Below are 20,157 nucleotides of genomic sequence, written 5' to 3'. Positions count from 1 at the left end.
GGATTTAAGATAACCTGTTTTACTCTGAAATGAAGTGGAGAGGACATGTTTACATTTTACCAGAGTGAGAAATTCTTGAACTTTTAGAGTTGGATGTCTGATTATGACCCATGCACACATCAAGAGGCTAAAATAAGGCATATGATGCAGATGGCATAGGAAGCAGATGACTTCATATTTGGACGCTATCCTATGTTATGCATAGGGAGGACTGAAATGTATTCATCAGCTTAGAGGAGGAAACAAGAAGTCTCAGCACATTTCAGGATCTGCCATATGATGAAAACATGTCTAAATATGGTGCAGAGATAAGAGAAAGACTACTAAAAACCTCAGGAGAAATACTAAGGCATTGTCACAGTTCTTATTCAGACTAACTCCTAGAGAAGTCGGTAGACATCTTCTCCCAAACAGCAGTTCAAATAAATTCTAGGTTTGTCCCATAACTGTTAAATCCTCCCTGCATCTACCAAACAAACACCCTCTTGAAAGAAATGTGCAAAGCAAACCGTCTGCTTTTCATGGGCTGCTGTTGGCATCTCTGGAAGTTTTATTTTCAATCTGAAAAATCTAACAGTCCTTGTTAGGATAATGAACTTCTGCAAGTTTAAGAAATAAATGCCATGCAATGAAACTATATACATATTTTCTGTTCCCTTCTATCAGTGATACCGCGCACAACTGTGAGAGCATTCTGACCTGATGAATTGAATTTGTTATTTGTAAATGCAACATTTGTAAAATGCAAAGTGAAACAGATTTTGCAGGAGGTCAGTTCCTTGAGTGTTGTATCATTAGTCAACGACAAGACATGCTGTGATGCATCTTCCGTATTTCTCTAATGTTTCCAATACAGCATCAATCATTCAGAACAGAAGCACCTGTAGGCAGAAAAGTAGTAAACATTACATTTTCCCATGTCAGAAATGCAAGGCTTGGACAAACACACTGTAAGTGGTCTACAGGAGATGAAAATGTTAGGAATACTTGTTTTATTTTTCTGGGGGGAGGAAGGGCACAAAGTTGTAATTTAGGGCATTCAAGCTAAATTGACAGTCACAACCCGTGTTACAAGAAGCCACCATTCTCTAAGCCACTCTTCATGACTTGAGTACCTCCACGTAACTGAGAACCGGTGGGGTTCTCCGAGCCTGCCCACACCCCGCGTACTTTGGCTTACTTGCAGGAACTGCTAACCCTTGGTGTTGCCAAGATGGCTCACTCCAATCCTGTCAAGAGGAACTCCAAACCGTCTCTTAGGCAGCTCAACCACTTTCCTGCATGGGGAAAAAAAAAGCAAAGAAGGAGGGAGAGAATTGGGGAAAGACATAGGAATAATCAAAATGTTACTACATCTTTGATTCTTCTATTCATCCCACTAGCAACTTCTTGTTCAGACAGCAGCCAAAGATATGAGTGTTTAAAAAAAAGATACTTCACTCATCTTACAAAAGAATAGGCAGGAGCTGAACCTGTGTTACAGGCTGGTTGATGTTGATCCACTATCCCTGTTTTTATCTGGCAGCAAACAAATAACTTCACAGGTTGACTGCTATTCATAAAAGAAAGAAGATACACTGCATGTATAAAGGGGAATTGGTTCGTGCATACTATCATATACTTCAAGCGACCCATTAGCCTGGATCTTTCAAATCTCCAGGGCCAACCAGGGCTAAGATAAGCAAGGAGGTAGAAACCATTGCACAGTAACAGAGGGGACAAGCCAGAGAAGCCCTAGCAAGGTTTTCCTATGAGGCCTGCTGCAATGCCCTGTTCTCAAAACTGTAATAGCAGCAACACTTTGATGAGACTGAATGGGAGGGGTTTGGTTTGGGTTTTTTCCTCCATAAGGTACAGTTCTTGATGATTTGATGAATGAGGGCATGAGGAAAGTGTGAAAGAAGTTCTATGAAGGAATACTTTAGTACAATTTTTTTAACATAAAGAAGATTTTTTTCCCATCTTAATTCAGCATTTTTGAACGTTTTTTTTCCACCAGCAGAAGTTTTATTGTAATTAATTGTGGAATTATTAGGGATTGTGGATTTTCTGCAGCTGAGAATAACCTAAATTTTTGCTCTTGGAAATATTTGCCAGTGAAACGCGGGTCCAAGAGACGCCCTGGAAGATGAACTCTTTTCTCTATCAGTCCTTGTCAAGGAACATAAATAAAAAGAAAAACTGTAAGTTGGCAAATGCAAAGTAACCAGCAGGAGAGCATGCTATGGTACACTTGAGCCTGACTCTATGTGCTAGCACTGCCATGCTCAATCAGCCTGTGGCTCTGGGAGCTCTGCACACCTCGCTCAGGACACCCCAAGGTGTAGGCACGAGCTGGTGTGGGGCAGATGGGAGACTTGGACTGCTGGAGTCATACTGAGCCTGACTTGATAAAAAGAGGAATTGATTTCCCAGGTTGGATTATGGGCCGGGAGGTGTGTGTGTGTCTGCATCATTAGTTGTAACACCTTCATGCTCCGAAGTTAAGCAGAGAAGGAAACTGTGCCCTCATGTCACAGGGGAAGGCTGAGCGGGCAGCAGGCAGTGCATTGGAGCTTCCCCTCCCGTGGCCATCCCGAGCCACCAGAGGACAGCCACTGCTCCATCCCCAGCCTGCCATGCCGCTTCCATCTTCTAAACCAGACTCTGCCTATTTCAGCACTTACTGGGGACAAAGCGATGTTCTGTATTTAAAATAGCCTTTTCTAAGATTCCCGGGGTCTCTCTCTCCATCTGTCTATGGATCTTTCTACATCTTCTGAAGACTCATGTCTTCTTGCATGCTTTTGCCATGCTCTCAAAGCTTTATAAATTAATTTTGATGAACGAGATTAGGATCTGAGCTCTCCTGGAACTGGTGGGTGCCACAACAATCTGTTGAGTGGACTTACATTTGAACTGCTCTTTTCCAAAAGCTTCTGCTGTGTTGCCAAGCACTACACACACTGTATTAACTCAGGTGGCTGAGACTGTTTAACAGCTTTCACACTTCAAAAGTCATTATCTGGTCTCTAAAGGTAGCTATCTCAGCTGGTACAGGAATGGGCTGTTATCTGCTGTGTGCATGACAGTCCTCTGGTTTACTCCTCTAAGTGCAGCAGCCTCCGCCTGTTTCCACCTACAGGTACAGCCTTTCCACTGTCTCATAGCACTCATCTGATCTGCGGTCCATGCTGATGGTAGCATCTGACTATCAACGCAGTGATCAAGGCAGCTCAGATGGTTCTAATAAATGAGTCAATCCCAAACTCAAAAGCTAATTAGCTTCCCCAAAGCAATAAACTCAAGGCAAAACTGCAAACTGTGCTGATGATGCTGGGAAAGGAGGAATTTTGTGCAGTGTGTCACTCATTTGCATGAGCTTATTATTCAGAGACAAGCTGTTAGAAAACTTGGACCATTTTCACCACAATTTCCCTTTTCTGTGGGTTTTTTTCCTTGTACTGCACGTAGAATGAAACAAGATTTCCACCCAAAAAGCCTGAGACAAATTGGGAATACCATGTACTTTTGCAAAAAAAGGCCCTGCAACTTCCAAAATTACCTTGTATTTCTTCCCCTGGAAAGGGAAAACATGCTAAAAAACAAATTAAGAATGAACTGATTCTGATCTCTTGAAGACATATGCAGAACAGAATAGTTCCACTCAAGGTTTTAAGAATTCTCTATTTTATCACTCTTGGCTGCAGTCAAAAAGTCCTAGTAGCAGACTGGGTGGATAAATGGAAAAACAACAAGAAAATATTGCAAAACTGTTTGACAAAAAATACTTGTAATGTTGACTGGCTCTTGTGAATACTTTCCACTTCCAGATTAAGCTTTAAGCACGTTATTAAATACTTTGTGGCATTGGGGATTCCATCCAAAAGAAGACAGTTACCAGAAGAAGGGAACAAGACAGTTAAGCTCTTTCAGATATAGCGAGCAGCCCCCTGAGCTCTGCTCCAAACTCCCTGGCTCTCCCCAGCCATATCAAGCGCCATTGCTTAGCCCTGCTATAAACATGCTTATCTTCAACTGTGTGCTGTGAAGGCATGGCTCTACTGCTGTATTGATTAAACCCTGGCTTGTCATAAGTTGATCGAGGTCTTGAAGCCCATCCTATTAACTGTCTATTTTCATGATGTGTTCTTCGTCTTGCTATTCAAGACGTGCACACCACCATACCTTCTCTTCACTCCAGCCTCAGGAACATCTAGTCCTGGCCCTCTGCATTTGAACCTCAGGCATATTTTTACTTTATATAATCTCATGATCAAAAGGCAGTTTTAAACTGAATGTTAGTTCACAGCAGTAGAAGGAAATGTACTGAAAAATGCATATGCTTGAATGTTCTTTGCTAGCTGTAATGGCACTGTGAGGATAAATGAACTCGTGCATGTATTATTCATCACAGCTGAAGGATTGCACACCATGCAACTAGAATGGTTTCTGTAGAAATTCTGGTACCCTGATCAGAGGCACCTCACAACTGACCAGCAAACCTTCTGGTGGCTAAAGCTAACCCATCTGTACCCAGGACACCTACCAACAGCCTTCTTCCAACTTTATCAGTGGTAGGAGCACCTAAGAATTTACCTCTGTTTGCCTTTAGCATCCACAGAGGTCGAAGAAATCCTGTCGATTGGGGAGCCAAATCCTGGGAAACTTCTTTTCTTCTTGGTCTCAGTCACCTCATTCTCCAGAGACACCAGCTCATCAAAAAGGAATAGTTTGGCTGCCAGGTTGGTAGCTGACTTCTCTTCGCTGGCAATGGGATGTGCTCCCATGCCCAGAGCAGCAGAAGGCTCTGAAGGCTGCAAAAGCAAGGGGGTATGTTTGTTTGCTGCTCAATTCCAGAAAAACCATTTCAACCAGTGTCACAGCAGCAGTCCCATAAATACATAATCACTAGGATACTAAACTGGGGCCAGTGTTTTAAAACAAAGTTCCTTCTGGGAAATGTGGCCACAGGAGTTTACCATAAAAGGTTGAGATTTTTTTAAATTTTTTTTTGATTACTTCTGATCATTACTGCAAGAATTATCAAAATTTATTACTTCACAAAGCCTGGTTTTGTATGCCAGCCCACTATCCCTATCTCAGCAGTATGATTGGTATCACTTATAGTGTGAGCTGAGTAATTTAATCCTTTTTAAAAATGCAATCACTGATATCTATCCTGATATTTTTTTGAAAACTGATCTTCTTTTTAAATGAATGTTAATAAATAGTAATGAAAACTTATACAGAACTTCCCATCCAAAGCTGACAAATTAACTAATTGTTATGCAAAAAATATCCCAAGATAAACTTGCTTAGCACTGACATTCAAAGAATTTATGCACATAGGGAGGAGGAAAGGAACAACAGTATGTTGATTCGACAGAGAATTGCACCTTAGTTATGACATTAGGCTTAACAACTTTTCAAAACCAAACTCTAATTCGCTGTCCCGAATAGCTGAGAACACTGGGGTCTATCAAGAGAGAAATTAAACAAATCAAAGTGAAATATTTGTGTTGCAAATAACAGAAAAATATATGTCAGGAACTAGTCTATGAAAGCAGGTGTCAAGGTCAAATCATTCTCTCTTCAGATGAAAAGTTTGCCTTTTTGCTGCACATGATCTTCACAGAATTAGACAGAAATTTCTAACAAAAACTTTTATTATATGCCTCGAAACAGGTTTTCCTCTCTCTTTAGAAGCACATCACTCTCTTTCTTATTCATACACAGTGGGTTTAGTACCAATGTAAAGGATGAGGTAATGTGCTTGCATCTACTGCAGTCCACACCATAGTTGTGGTGATGACATTACCCACTACGTCACCATAACTGGCGATGAGGTGTATAAACTGTGAGCTGTATATAAGGAGGAGCACACCACCACAATGATCACACAAACAATGTAGCACAGTTAGTACTTTTGTAAAGGATCTCATATTGTCCTCTGACTTTACTTTTTATGAGCCTCAAGTGCACTGAGCAATCCTTTCTGTTCCCCTTCAGGGTTATAAAATTTTCATAGAAGTTTGAGACAAAATTATGCCTTTAAAAAAGACTGAACTTTACCCTCTGCTTGCTGGGCATAAATATCTATGATAAGCTTGAAACTAGAAGGTAAAAAATAGCCTCTGCTCTTGAGTTTGTTGTGCGGTCCTACTTACTCCGTCTTAAAAAGGATATAATAGAACTGTAAAAAGTAAAGAGACAGCTAAAATGATAAACAAAAGTAGACAACAGTTTTCCTCTGGTGAACCACTGAACAAAGCACAGCTTCACAGATAAGCAAAGAGATAAATGTGGGGATGGGGGTACAGTGGAGGGTTTATAAACTTATAAACAGGAAAGGGCTGAATAAAGACTAGTAATTTTTTCCTCAAGAAAAAGAGCTCCCCGGTCCACCCAGTGAAGTCACCAGATGGTGGATTTAAAATAAATATAATGAGCTACGTTTTAAACACAGCACATAGATGAAGTGGAATGCATTGCCATGGACGTCATGGATACCGAGACTGTAAACTGTTTCAAAGACAAATTCAAGCCCATCAGCAGCTAGAACATCCTGGTCCACCACAAGTCTCTGGATCAGGAAGTCTCTGAAGATGTTCTGGTCTTTTCACAAAAATCTGTCATTGGTAGAGGCAGGATACCAGGTGTCTGTGCCATCAGAACAGCAACCGCTGCAGCACTGACGTGGGGACCTGTTCCCCCAAGCTCTATTTTCTACAAAAAAAATATTATTTTGTACAATCAGGGCATGATCACTTGAAGACAGAGAGTAAGGTAGAAGGATCCATCAGCATTCTTCAGTATGCATCTAATCTGTAAGCTGATCTTAAAAACCTATGTAAAGACCCTACAGCCAAACAGTGCTACTTTGATTAAACTTTTAGATCGTTAATGTTTTTATGTCATGAAACCGTTACATAGATCCTTCCTGCCAGATCTGTTTTATGTCAAGATGACATGAAAAAAGAGAATGTAGTGGAAGTGTTTTCAGGTGCAAGCTCTGTGTATCGTACTGGATGAAACATGAGGCAGTTCTCCTATTTCACTTGCTGCTTTCCTTTGCCAGCTTAGGCAAGTGACTGCTCCTTCCCGTGCCTTGTCTCTTCTGTCTCCTTTAATGTGTAACATCTGTGCAGGTGGTCTTCTCTCAGGGATCTCCTTAGGGCCGTTGAAAGCTGCAGACTTCTCATTATTATTTGGCTTTAAGAAGAAGAATTAAGCCTTCCCTTCAGTGTTAGAGGAATTTTCTCTCCCCTGCCGATCACCTTCTTCCCTTCTTCAGAAAGTCGCTATCCAAAGTCACTGGACAATGTTTTAACACACAGAAGATCTCATGGTGCTTCAGGAGAGGTTGCGTGAATCTGACTGAGATTTAATTCTGTCTCCTGCCAGAGCCTTGCAATTTGCATCCCACTTTTCACTGGGGAAGTTGTCCTGCTCCTGCTTTGCCCTCACAGAGCCAATACTGACTGTTCACCTTCCAACACGGTTTGGAGATCATGGTGTCTTCCATGCTCTGTGGCCAAGAACAACTGGAGGAAGAGCAAGGTTATGTGACAACCACCAGAAACATTCACCTACCTCTGGCGCTGCTGCTGCGAGGAGCTCTGAGCTGGAGTGCCACTGCAGCAGGGTAATCACAAGGGCCAAATGCACCACAACAAGCTGGAACTGCAGCATCTGTCAAAGAGAACAATCTATTAATGGCTTCACAGATGTATTCCCAAGTTCCCAGAGGAATCTCTCTCCAAAGGTCTTTAAGAAGTGAAAGCAAAGGGAGATTCTATTCCCAAGGCTGTTAATATGTTTTATCTTACAGAGTCACTGGATAAAAACCAGACAGTGCCAGCTGAGTGCCCTTCACTTCTGGGTGCAGAATCAGCTCCCTCCTCTTTGCTCCTGTACAGCCCTGCAAATCTGTTCATTCCTTTCTGCACAATGGGCCAGTCCTTGCAGTGGCAGGAGTAAGGAGTACAAACTTGTGTTAAAACCAGATGAACAAGACACTCACTGGTAAGCAGGGAGACGTTGGCTCATAGCCACCCAGGTTGACCCTGACGTCCCCACATGCTGGACAGGTACCTAAAGCTGTTACAGAAATCACATACCTCCCCAGCAGCATTTTGAAAGCAAGGCTGCATTTCACCAGTCCTCAACATGAGTTAATGGTAGCCACAACTTCTGGGATCTTCCTGGGATGCTGGAATAAAGTTATCCAGCTCCCACACCTGGGAAAATCTCACACAGTAAGCCATCACTCAGACATGGAGTTCTGACCACGTGCCAAACCTGCAGATGCCTACAGGGCCTTTAAATAATGGAGGGAGGGTCAAGTTTTGGGAGGCTGTCCTGCTTTTGGCTGGGATAGGGTTAATTTCTTCGTAGTAGCTGGTATAGTGCTGTGGTTTGGATTTACTATGAGAATAATGTTGATAACACATTGATGTTTTAGTTGTTGCTGAGCAGGGCTCAGACAGAGTCTTCTCTACCTCTCACCCCACCCCACCAGCAAGGAGGCTGGGGGGCCACAAGAAGCTGGGAGGGGGCACAGCCAGGACAGCTGACCCCAACTGACCCAAGGAATATCCCACACCATATGACGTCCTGCTCAGCACACAAAGCTGAGGGAAGAAGGACGAAGGGGGGAACGTTCGGAGTGATGACGTTTGTCTTCCCAAGTCACCGTTTCGCATGACGGAACCCTGCTGTCCAGGGGATGGCTGAGCACCTGCCTGCCCATGGGAAGCAGGGAATGAATTCCTTGCTTTGCTTTGCTTGTGTGTGTGGCTTTTGCTTTACCTCTTAAACTGTCTTTATCTCACCCCACGAGTTTTCCCACTTTCACCCTTCTGATTCTTTCCTCCATCCCACGGTGGGAGTGAGTGAGCAGCTGTGTGGGGCTCTGTTGCCGGCCAGTGTTAAACCACAACAGAGGCTCAGGTTTGGGAAGCTGCTTCCTGCAGGGGTTTCTTTGGTGGTGGGTTTAGGCTACGTTGTTTAAGCCCTTGTTTGGATCTAACTCTTAAAACCTGATGTGCCTCCATCTCACCCAGGTGGGGATATTTCAGCTGATGTTAGTAAGAACTAGGCTTAGGCCTCGAGTGCCAAAGGTATTGCTAATTTGCTGATTACTCTGTCTCCGGGTCCTGCCCCAGAGTATAATTCAAGCCTGATTCTGCCATTCTTTGCTGACTCTCCACTTGGCAAAAGCAGAAATAGAAAGGATGTATAAATACATTTCTATGATGTACGACAGTTGTTTTATCCTCTGTGCAGAAAATTTCCCATTGGCTCAGACAGAAAACACATGGTAAGAAACATTCGGCTTTGCACTTTTCCCCACATTACTAAAGAGAAAAGCCACAGAAGTGGTTGGAGTCCAGTTTTAAAAAGTCAAAGATCTAACATTTGCAGTTTCTTGAAACTCTGTTTCTTGCTTGGCTTTTTCAATACGTTTTACATGTACTTCTGTTATTTGGTTACCCCATTATTTATCCCTTTTTTTCATATTGTCCATGAGGGATCATCAGTGATGAGGAAAGCTGCTGGCTGTTCTGTAGGGGTGAGGCAGAGTAAGGTCACTGGAATCGAAGGACAAAGACAAAGCGGTAAGCCAGGTGGTACAACTGCCTCTCAGTCCAATGGCAACAACCATAAAAGTCAGATGAGTCTGTCTTGGTGTTTTTAAAGCTGTAACACTCTACAATGTATATTTTTGCATGTGGGTGTGCACTGAAATTTGAAGTAGTAGTCTGCTACCTTCACAGGTAACCACATCCTGATTATTTGGATACAGAGGCATAAAAATAAATGGCAAGGTTAAAAACACATTTATTATGGTTTAAGGCTGTGCTGGTATTCATTCAACAAAAAGATCAAAGAGCTAAAAATAGCAACTGCTACACTAATCAAAATAAACACTAAGGCACCTGCAACACAACAGACATTTGATTAACCAGTCAGAACTTGATGCCAGCAAAATTAGAAGCAGAGGAAAATGTAAGGATTTAAAGCTTGGCTCTAGTTCCCATAGAAATGAGTAGCTAAGAAGCAATGTCACTGGTTTAGAAGGGAGCAAAACTAAGTCCAGCAAGTCCCTGTTGTCCCGATTTTCACATGGTGGTGTGACCAAGGCAGGAGAAAGAAGCAGGTTTGTTCTACTGGGGCAGTTTAGCTCTAGAAAAGCATTTGCAAAACTAAGGGTGCAATGAGGACTATGTAAACATAATCAAAATCCCACTGCCTTCTGCTAGTCTGGGACTTAGCTTTCCACCTTCAGCCATGTCACAGGATCTTATTTGTTAAAAGCAGTTGGTGCTTTTCTTTTCCCTTGAGCTCATCAATTGCAATTGGGTAAGCAGAGCCCTCCTGCCAAAAGGTGCTTTCCTTTCACTGGTTATTGCTTCACCCCATCCCCATTTTCCCTTGACCCATTCCAAGAGAGACCTAAAATGAGGCTTGGCAGTATTTGGTACTGAAGCAGACTGACAACTGCATGCACCTTTGGAAGACACATGCTGCCCACTTGCATTGAATTTCCATCTTTCTTCTGGAAAAATCTTTACCACCAATTGCACAGAGATAGGTCAAGGGACTGGGGTACAATTCCATGTCTTTAGTATCTCAGGGTCTGGTCTGGTGTTATCTGACATAAAATATGGTTTACCCTTCAATAAATGTAATTGCAAGTCTGAAATTCAGACATATTTATGTTTTAGTGATATTTTAGCTTGAAATGTGTCAAAACTAAAATTCCTCATATAATTAGGTATCTTTGTTGCAGGTCCAATTAAAATAAAATTAAAGATAAAAGACAGAACATTATTCTACCTTATCAAAGCAGGATAAACATCCAAAACTTTTTCTTAGGAATCTGTGCAGAGCCATTTTCCAAGAAAAGGTCACAAGAAAGCAAAATTCTTTACCAAACAGAAACTGCTAAGTCTCCACCATCAAACCAAAGGACTTAAAAAATGTTTTTCTTTCAAAGAAAAAAACAAAAAACAAAATGACATCCTGAAGATAAGTGGGCTGAACAAACCCCAGACAGCATGCAATTCATCACCGAGCTCCAAACCCATTGCCTGTCAAAACCGGTAACGGCTGTCATTGTTCTTACCCATTTGGACTATCATATTTCACATTACTGCAGAGATTACTCCGCAAGTATAAATCACAAGAGCTTTATTTTTCTTGCTAGCCTGTTAGCAAGAGAACTGAGGCAAGACATCATGCCTTACACTGCAATCTTTCACTCCACCTGCCACTATATATTGGTGGCTGTGCTCTGCTTGTTGTTGCAACACCAACACAGGACATGCCCAAGCTCACCTGCAAATGAGGACCTTGCTCTTGCAAGGAGCACGTTGTGGCTGAGCCCAGGAGCCCTTGAGGTCCTGTGCTGTATGCTCCCAAACTGACCTGGTGAAGAGCCAAGGCACAACTGCCCCATAGATACTGGGAAGCTCCTGGCAGTGCCCATTAGGGCTCCAGTCCTTCTACTATATGAGCACTGGGATGGTAGTGGTGAGCCTCTGTCACCTGTTAGCCATGGGGATCTCTCATACCATGCAGATTCCAACCAGCTGGGGGAAATCACGGTTGTTTCTGCAAGCCAGTTACCGATGTATTTTGTTGCTGCTCCAAAGCCACAAAATAGAAAATTAACTGCTGCTTCCGATCTTAATCAACTGTACCATTAAGTCCTAACACTGGCCTCACCAGCCTTGGATTGGACACCTGATAGGAATCTACCTTATGAGTTTCTTACCAAAAGAACAACTTACAAATAGCTTGCATGAAGCTCTGAGAAAAAGTCCGCTCTTGCTGAAACAAATTTGCCCTACTTTTAAAAGTTGTAGGATAGATCCTCTGAACATATTCATTACCACAAAGCCAAAAATATGCCCAGCAGTCCTAGTGATTTCAGAAACTCCTAAAGGACCATGTATAGTTCAAGTGTAATTTTCTAGTCACATAAATATCAAAGAAAAGGGAGAAAAATCAAAACAAATCTCACCCTCAGAAAAAAAAGCAGAGTCCAAAAATAGGTTAGGGTGGTGTTTTTGCTCTCATCCCACAGATGAGATACGGAGCACTTCTTACATACTGCTTTCTAAAAAGATACTGTAGCAAGACATCAAAGCATGGGACTGTGGCAAAATGAAATGTAAGCAGTGTCAGGCACTTTATGTTATTAATAACGTGTTTCCTGGAGTAGGTGTAGATTTTTAAACAATGTCATATATTTTATTAGATACACGGTACAGACACTGTCAAATTCTGCAACGTGAATTTCCCTCTATTTTCGGTTTCCTGACTATGCAGATAAATAGAAGCAGGTAGATTCATTCATGAACTTATGCTAGAGATGTAAGATTAGTGATTTTGAGATAATGCCTAGGTATTTCTGTGTCCCAGATGAAACATTTTGCCTGACAGTATTTCAAGGCCAAAGATGTTCTACTTTCTGAAAATGAAGTTCCTTGGAGGTTTCTCAGGAAGGCACTTCAGATTAGTCATTGCTTCTCAAAGTCTTTATTTCAATCATTACATTCACTGTAACAATATGATTTCCAGTGTTTGGTCCTGCCGTGTTTCTGTATCACCATGACAGTCATCTTTGCCTGTATTTTACTGAAGCATCTATAGTAAATGCTGACTCAGCTATTGATAGCTCTGCTTTTGGTAGATGCAGACGTGGTCAGAGGATGCTCAAGTATACAACTGTTCTACCACCTGTACTCAGATAAAACAGATTCAGTGATGGCTTAGCCCCTGCAGGGCTTGACTAGACCCTGCACTGACCCTGCCCATGGGAAGATGCAACGTTTGTGGGAGCAGCACAGGAATCGCATGGCTCGTATGAAGAAAGGCTGAAAATGTGGCTCTCTAGTTCCGAACACAGCCTTGCTGTGTACATTTGCTTAACAGACACAAGCAGGAATCAGGAAAAAGCTAACTGACAAAGGTGGACAAACACTTGCAGAAGAGCAGTCATTTGTGATCCTCATCTCTTCAGTTGAATAGAGCATGAAATGCCATGCAGAACAAAGGAAGACACTTTTCCTTAGAATGGGCAGGAAGGAGACAGGTTAGACATCTTGCAGAACTGACTACGCTGTGTAATAAATCCATTTTCAGCAACAGATTTTAGACATTAAAAACCCCAAACTCACATCAGTACCATAAAAGTAGAAGACCATTAAGCAGGAGACACAAACAGAAGTCACAAAACCCATCTAGAAGCCTAGGAACTATTAAATAAGAAGGATGGTATGAAGTGTAAGAAAATATCCCTTAATGGGAAGAACGTATTTCCACCTTTCCTGAGTGAGATAACTGAGCGAGCTACGGTATTCTTGGTATGCGCAACAGAAACCAAAACATTATTAGACTATTGTTCATTGCCTACTAACTCTCAACCCTACACTATTTATATACGCATTGACTGCACATGCCAACATTTCTCAACGTTTCTAGCAACTTTACATTTAGGTTTTTTCCTTCATCTTTAGCATGAGAACTAAAAACTCTTTGTTGTTAGAGTGCCATCTTCAGCATTTGAAGTAAAAATAAGAAACCTTTCTATCAACAAATACATTGTGGTTTTCTACATTCAGAACAATCATCTCCGTTCCTAACAGCACTGGAGTGATACATAGAAGTCCTTCATACCTGGTATGAAGAGTATATTATCAGAATAAGTTATCAATACAAAGACATAGGCCACTCAAAATCCAGTAAAAATATTTTTCAAGCTATGCCTTCAAGATAAGCTCTTAAGAAACAATAATAGCACTGGAATTTCTTAGCAAGAGAATAAAACACTGATGCTGATTTACTCCATAAACATTTTTAAATGTTCTGATCAAGGATATTAACTGAAGAAGGAAAGTCAATTGCCTGGTGAAGATGCATTGCAAATGGAAATTAGAGAGCAATCTGTTTCTCTGGGTGGAAAAGGAATGCTGCAAGCACTTGCAATCTTTGTCAATCAAGCGAGTTCTTACAACTGTTGAATGGTTCGAGTTTTTAATTTGCCATGTAAGAAGCCCAGAGAGGTACACTTGTCAGTCATTCAGAGAGTGAAAACTAAGCCCTAACCTACTGAAATCAGTGTGGCAGGTATTTATAGATACTGAGGAGCACCTGGTCCAGCCAGATATATTTTGCAGTTTCCCATCATTTACACCATAGATTTGCTTAGCTTGGGGTTGCGCTTTTGGGGGGGGCTGTTATTCCTCATGATATTCAAAGCATTTTACAAGAAAAGCGGGTTGAGCTGCATTTTGAATACAGGTGAGTGGAGACAGATAAATGTAATAGCTTGCCCCAGTGAATCAGTGGGCAGGGACAGAAAATGTCCCCGCGGTTCCTCAGCTTTCAGCTCTGCAGCCCCCATGAGAGGACGGTCATTCCAAATTGAAAAGCCAAGTAAGGAAAGCTAAAGGCACCTGTGTTTGTGTTTCAGAAATTAGTGGGGATTCTGAATTTTACTGTAGCCTCTGGACATCTAAACCAAAGGTTATTCACATGCATTTACTTGTACAACCCCAGTCCGGGAGGCAAAAAGAAACAGCGAAATAGTTTTGAAGCCAGAATGGAGAAAATCCAATGACTATCACTGAATCAGAGTCTGCCTGTTTACAGTGGTACAAAGCTGAAGTAATCCGATTACTGGATAATGATAAATACTCTGTTAGCATAGGAATGTTTTTGCAGGGGTATTCTATTATTGCAGGAACATGGCAGAATCTGGATCAACATTTATCTAATATGGGATATAACAAAACCCTTTTGCAGATCCATAAATTAAAGACTTTCCCTAAATGATTTCTCTCGTGTTTTACACAATGCATTACATGCAGCAAACTTGTCTACCCCATTTGGTGTTCAGTAATGCAAGAGAACTATTCTGTGATAGCTCTTCAGCTTGTTTTAAGAAGTAAGTATTTGACAATAACATAGAGGAAAATCCATAACAATATCAACAGACAACAGTTTACTGCAAAGCACTGCAAAAGCATGGAAGTAACTAGTCACCGTTGTAAAATGCACTGACACATCTTGTATAAATATTGGCTGATTAACTGAAGGAAATAAGTTTCCACTGAATATCATTAGTTCAGTTTTAGTACCAGAAATACTAGGTGATAAACATCTTATTAACTTAATCTCAAACTGGAAAAAGCAACTGTGCTTTTCCCATCAGACATGGGCATGGGTATACCTTGTGCATGCCTGTTAATACAAAAAACTTGAAAAAAATTAGAAGGAAGATAGCACAAAAGGGAAGAAAACTTCTGTAAACAGAACAGAAGACAGAAAACATCCCCAGCCCATCTCTGTCCTCACTCCTCTTACCTTGCATTGGATATAAGCAATTCCAACCTTAGTGGTCCTGCTATGTTCTTCCCCCTAACTTATCCCTAATGTTCAGCTTTCTTTCAGAGTTTTTATAGTCTCTGCTGTAGGCTACAAACTCCAATCCCTGCCTTTGCTTTCTCTTACATCATTTCTAAAGATTTTCCACTGATCCTTGCCCTAAACCTTCCTCTGTCCTGCACTCTCACACACATACTTGCCTCACATTTGTTATATTTATTGCTCTGATCAAGATGATTAGGTTATAATTAAAGGTCTACACTTTTGTTTTGTGGTGGTTTTTTTTTCTTTCAAGATTCAGACAGCCATGGCAGTGGAAAGATTTTCAGCAGCATCACCATTCCTCTAATCTCTCACTTTTGCAAACTGCAGTACAGAAACCTGATGTCCTGAATTCTTCTTTTTTTTTTTTAAACTTTGTTTTTCAGGAATAACTTTAGAAGGAAGAAATTAAATAGTGCATTTTTTGTCGACCAACATTACTGTAAGATAAGCATTAAAAAAGCAGTGTGTTTTGCAAAGCAAGTCACAAAAACTTCAGTCTTTCAGACACTTCAGTTACTGAACTGGCTGCGAAGTGTGAGCTCTGAAGCTGCCTGTCCTCCCCAGCAGTACCAGAGGACCTATTTCTTCCCCATTTGCCTCACCAGAGTAAGTCTACCTTCTCTTTTGCCCCCTTTTTTAATTCCAGGTTTTAATTCATTCACACAGCAATTGTAGACCTGTTTGGGAGTCTAAAATTCCAACCTGTGCAGACTCCCTAATAGTTAATTCACAGTGACTTTACTCTCTGAACAGATATGCACAGTACTTTCAAAACAGTTTTTACTCTGACTCGCCAAAAGCTCTTCCTACAAGCAACGGACGGTAAAAGGAAATTTCAAATGCAGCTGTGCAATAGGTGGGAAAAATTTGCCAGCCAAGGAGCAAAAGCTTTGATTTCATCATCTGTCTTGGTCAGAGTGATTAGAGAAAGACAAGAGTTTAATCATATTGTAACATAGCTCATTTCCCAGATGAAGATGGCTGCAGAATTTTGCAGAGCTGACATAAAGTGCCAAATCAGGAGAGTTCATTTCAAAGCATGTTTTTGCCACACTCCCTGACTGAGTTATCAGGGCAAAAATAGGAAGTCAATGGAGAATGAGAGGCTGATTTTGACCATGAGCACAACACAAATGCACAGCCCCAGAGAACAGAGAGAGGCAAAGCAAGTGTTTCTATAGCATCGCTCAGTACAGGCAGATATGTGAGTATGGCCTAGAGTAGTGCTGCAAAAACATGCATCAGCCACACCGATGCCAGGCTGGAGTGGACAGGTTGGGACTGTTTTCCACTGCAGGGCATAACGGGACAGCGATGGCTGCTGCTGAGGTCCAAATGGGTCCACTAGAGCTGCAGCAGAACCAAGAGGGCAGAGCCAAATGCCAGACTACTGAAACACAGCTCAAACCACTGCCGCTAGGAGAGAACTGGAACCATGCTCCGTTTTATAGTACTGCCTGCATTTAGGTGGAGGCTTCTTGCTGAAAGTCCAAGGACACAGCAGTACTTGACTGATGCATATAAAACATGCGAGCTGAAACTCTGGAAAAAGATAACCATGATCTAACTACAAGATATTATTAGATTTATGGGGTACCTTTGCTACATATGACCATGAGGTGTTGCTGACCAGCTACTGCAGTCCTGGGCACTCAGCTTCTTTCTCTTTTTTTCTGTTGGAAAGACACAGGGCGGCATTCACAGGCATTTACTTCCATCAGGAGTTTTTACAGGTCCTACCTCAAGCTCTTTAAAGCAGGACCTCTGCAGGGCTCCATTCTGCCACCACATTTGGTGTCGACAAGGCTGGTAGGAGGCATGGGCTGTGTCACCATGAGTAAGCTGACGACAGACAACTGAACGCTTGTACCCACAGGCATTTCAGTATTTCACAACACAGGGTGAAGCCTGGAGGGTGGCTGAGACTCAGCCAGCTGAAGCTTAGCACCTCACAGGGGTGAGTGGGATGGTAGGCTGCAGAAGAAGCAGGAGGAGAAACACAGCCACATTGTCATCTCCTTTGACTTTAAGAGGATGTCTAAGACTTGGCACTAAAATTTGCTCCACTGATTGATGAACCTATAATAAAGCTCCCGACACTTTTGTACCAGCTGGACCTACTGTGATGTTGTAGCTCTTCCTTTCAGATAAGTCATGCGCACTTTTTCTATTTCCAAATAAATTTATGACTGTGTTCTTCCTACAAAAGCATACAATCTAAAAGATTTCAGAAAGGGATGCTGATACACACAACTATCATCACCTCTGGCTAGGTGTGAAAGACTCAAATCACAGTAATTAGCCATCGTTATGGGCTGCTACTGACCTTAGAAAAGGACATATGTTACCAGCACATAGTGGTTTTTCTTGGGGGTGGAACAGGGATGGGACAGAAGACACAAAAAAACCCCCAAAAAACCCCACAAAAAAACTAGAGTGTTAACAATTAATTTCCTGCTCTAAATTGACTTAGATTTAGCAACAACTTACAGATACCTTTTTGAAACTTTCTGAAGGCGGCTGATAAGGAAGCTTCCCACATAATAAAAAAGGTATATGGTGGTTACTTAGCTGGTAGAGTGCCCAAGGAAAAGACATCCTCAACACTGCCATGGCTTAACTATAGGTAGAGTATAATTAAGTTAGGGCAACGAAGAGTTTGGAAGGAATCTTTATATACCTTAGCCATAAATGAACGAGCAAACATAATGTCATTTTCTCAACTATGAAGACAAAATCAAAGAAACTGGAGGAGGTAAGGACACAAGACCTGCAGCTCTTTTTCTTACCATCCAAGAGAAAGACAAACTTGCCTTACTGTTGCCCTCATGCTCTTGCAAGTATTTTCTGTAATACTTTCAACACTTGTTTGCAAATCAATTGAGCTGGCTCAATGTTTTCCTTGATTTGTTTAGTAGACAAGTTCTTATTTAGTGAGCAGGAGTTAGCAAGTGTTCCCTCGTCTAAGAGTTGAGCAATCTTGCTCTTCATCAGCCTTGCCTGTGGAAACTGTATTTGGGTTTGTCAGACCTCATCTTTAAAATCTTATTAATGACATATGAATACAGTGACACATGCCTGCTTGTTTTGTTGTATCATACTTTTAATCTTTTTCTTCTCCCACTAAAACATGTATCAGTACTGTTAGATCGCTGTGCTCTGAGCCACAGAGGTCTCCCCCTTCTGTCATTAAGTTGTCCCATGGGAACTCTACCTTCAAAGCATGTCACCCTTTCCATTGATCACCCATTCCTCACACAAAGTCACACATCTGTCATTTATAAATCAACATGAATTGGGCTGGGTCCAGAAGGCATTATGGCCAAAGCAGTAGATCTGTCCTCAGGAATTTCTGATTGAGCTGGAATAAAGGCATGTCTTGATACATTCTGATTTCTTGGATTATTCACAGTTTCACAACACAGTGAGCATGCCATTAGTAGTTTGGTTCTGGGTTTAGTATGGGAAATAAGGACAACAATGAGTTAGAAAAAGTGGATTTTTTTTTTCCAGTTTTGAAAGGTTTGCCCCAAAATTCTAAGAAAGAATCCAAGAGGTTTTTTTTTTTCTTTTCAAATGAAAACTATGATTTTTTTCTTAATAAACAGCTGATCTCTGCAAGTCAGGTGCTCAGCTGACACTGATTCATATGGCTCTGAGATAAACAACTGAGATATTCCAAATTATGGTGCCTTCAATCTATTTTTATTTCTTGAGACAATAAACTCTCCTGATAAAATTGGCCCAATCCTGAGACCAGTCTGAAAGTGGATTAGCATCCCACCAGATTAGCCAAACATCCAGCATTTCATAGCTACATCACTGGTTCAGGGAGAACATCCAATGTTGCTTTTGTTGGAATTTACATTCATATCTCGTCTAGAGAAGGGGAAACATTTTAAAACAACCACCACAGATTTTCAATTTCAGACACCAAGCTGATTCGCACCTATTTTCATGTAGATACACAGAGCCAGATGACTCCCTATGAGCCAGAACTAAGGAAAAGAGGCTCTGCACTAACAATGTGCATGCATGTTTTCCAGTTAAAGGTACATTCTACCTTGGAAGGAGAAACTATGTTAAGACAGCTGGTTTTAAATCTGCAAGCTATCAAAGTAGCTTTTGCTGTGTCACTCCCATTTAAGATGACTCCTTGCAGCTAGACAGGTTTTGAAAAGCAAAACCCACAAAGTGAAGGTGGCATACAAAACTGAAGTCAGTAACATTCTTCAGGAATAGTAGGCTTCCCACTAGCAGTTTCTATACATGTACTTAAAAAAAGTCCTTTGTGCTAGAATTAAGTGCTTGTGATAGGAGCTGGGTCATGTCATCTAAGAACCCATAAAAAGCATTCGCGAAACAAAGCAAAAATCCCAAACGAGGACAGTCTATACAGAAAAAGCTTGCATTTCTAATGATGCAGAAGGATGTGTTTGGAAATAAAAAAAGATAGTTTATCTTTTGTGCCCATGCCATTGGCTCCCAGCCCAAGATGCCGTGAGGAGTGAAGATGGCCAAGAAGAGTGACAGGGTCTTTTGCGCTATGGACACAGAGGCAACAAAACCATACAAAGAGGTCTCAAAGTGCTAAGCAAATAGTAATAATTCTGGGCCAGTATCAGCCTAGTCCTAATTCAAACTGGCAACAGAGAAATGAAAACCCGTAGAGTGTGTTTCCATCCCCTCTAGCTACGCTATTTGGAGTCAGTGTTAAATATAAAGATGACA

The 20,157-nt window shown here is 41.5% G+C and overlaps 1 protein-coding gene across 1 annotated transcript in view; it reads right to left on the bottom strand.

Moving 5' to 3' along the window:
- Nucleotides 1-858: 858 nt before the first annotated feature.
- OSTN (osteocrin) overlaps nucleotides 859-20,157 on the bottom strand; it is a 78,413-nt gene continuing 59,114 nt past the window's right edge. The window contains exons 2-5 of the mRNA XM_035891238.1: nucleotides 7,576-7,674; nucleotides 4,579-4,796; nucleotides 1,198-1,277; nucleotides 859-881 (exon numbers count right to left, since the gene is read on the bottom strand). Of these exons, the coding sequence (XP_035747131.1) occupies nucleotides 859-881; nucleotides 1,198-1,277; nucleotides 4,579-4,796; nucleotides 7,576-7,674 (420 nt within the window). The remainder of the gene's footprint in view (nucleotides 882-1,197; nucleotides 1,278-4,578; nucleotides 4,797-7,575; nucleotides 7,675-20,157) is intronic.

This window comes from Egretta garzetta, unplaced genomic scaffold, assembly GCF_000687185.1.
Source record: "Egretta garzetta isolate BGI_Z169 unplaced genomic scaffold, ASM68718v1 scaffold333, whole genome shotgun sequence".
In the NCBI taxonomy this organism is placed as follows: domain Eukaryota; kingdom Metazoa; phylum Chordata; class Aves; order Pelecaniformes; family Ardeidae; genus Egretta; species Egretta garzetta.
The sequence above is the reverse complement of the archived record's forward strand: the minus strand, read 5'-3'. Positions and strand labels throughout refer to the sequence as shown.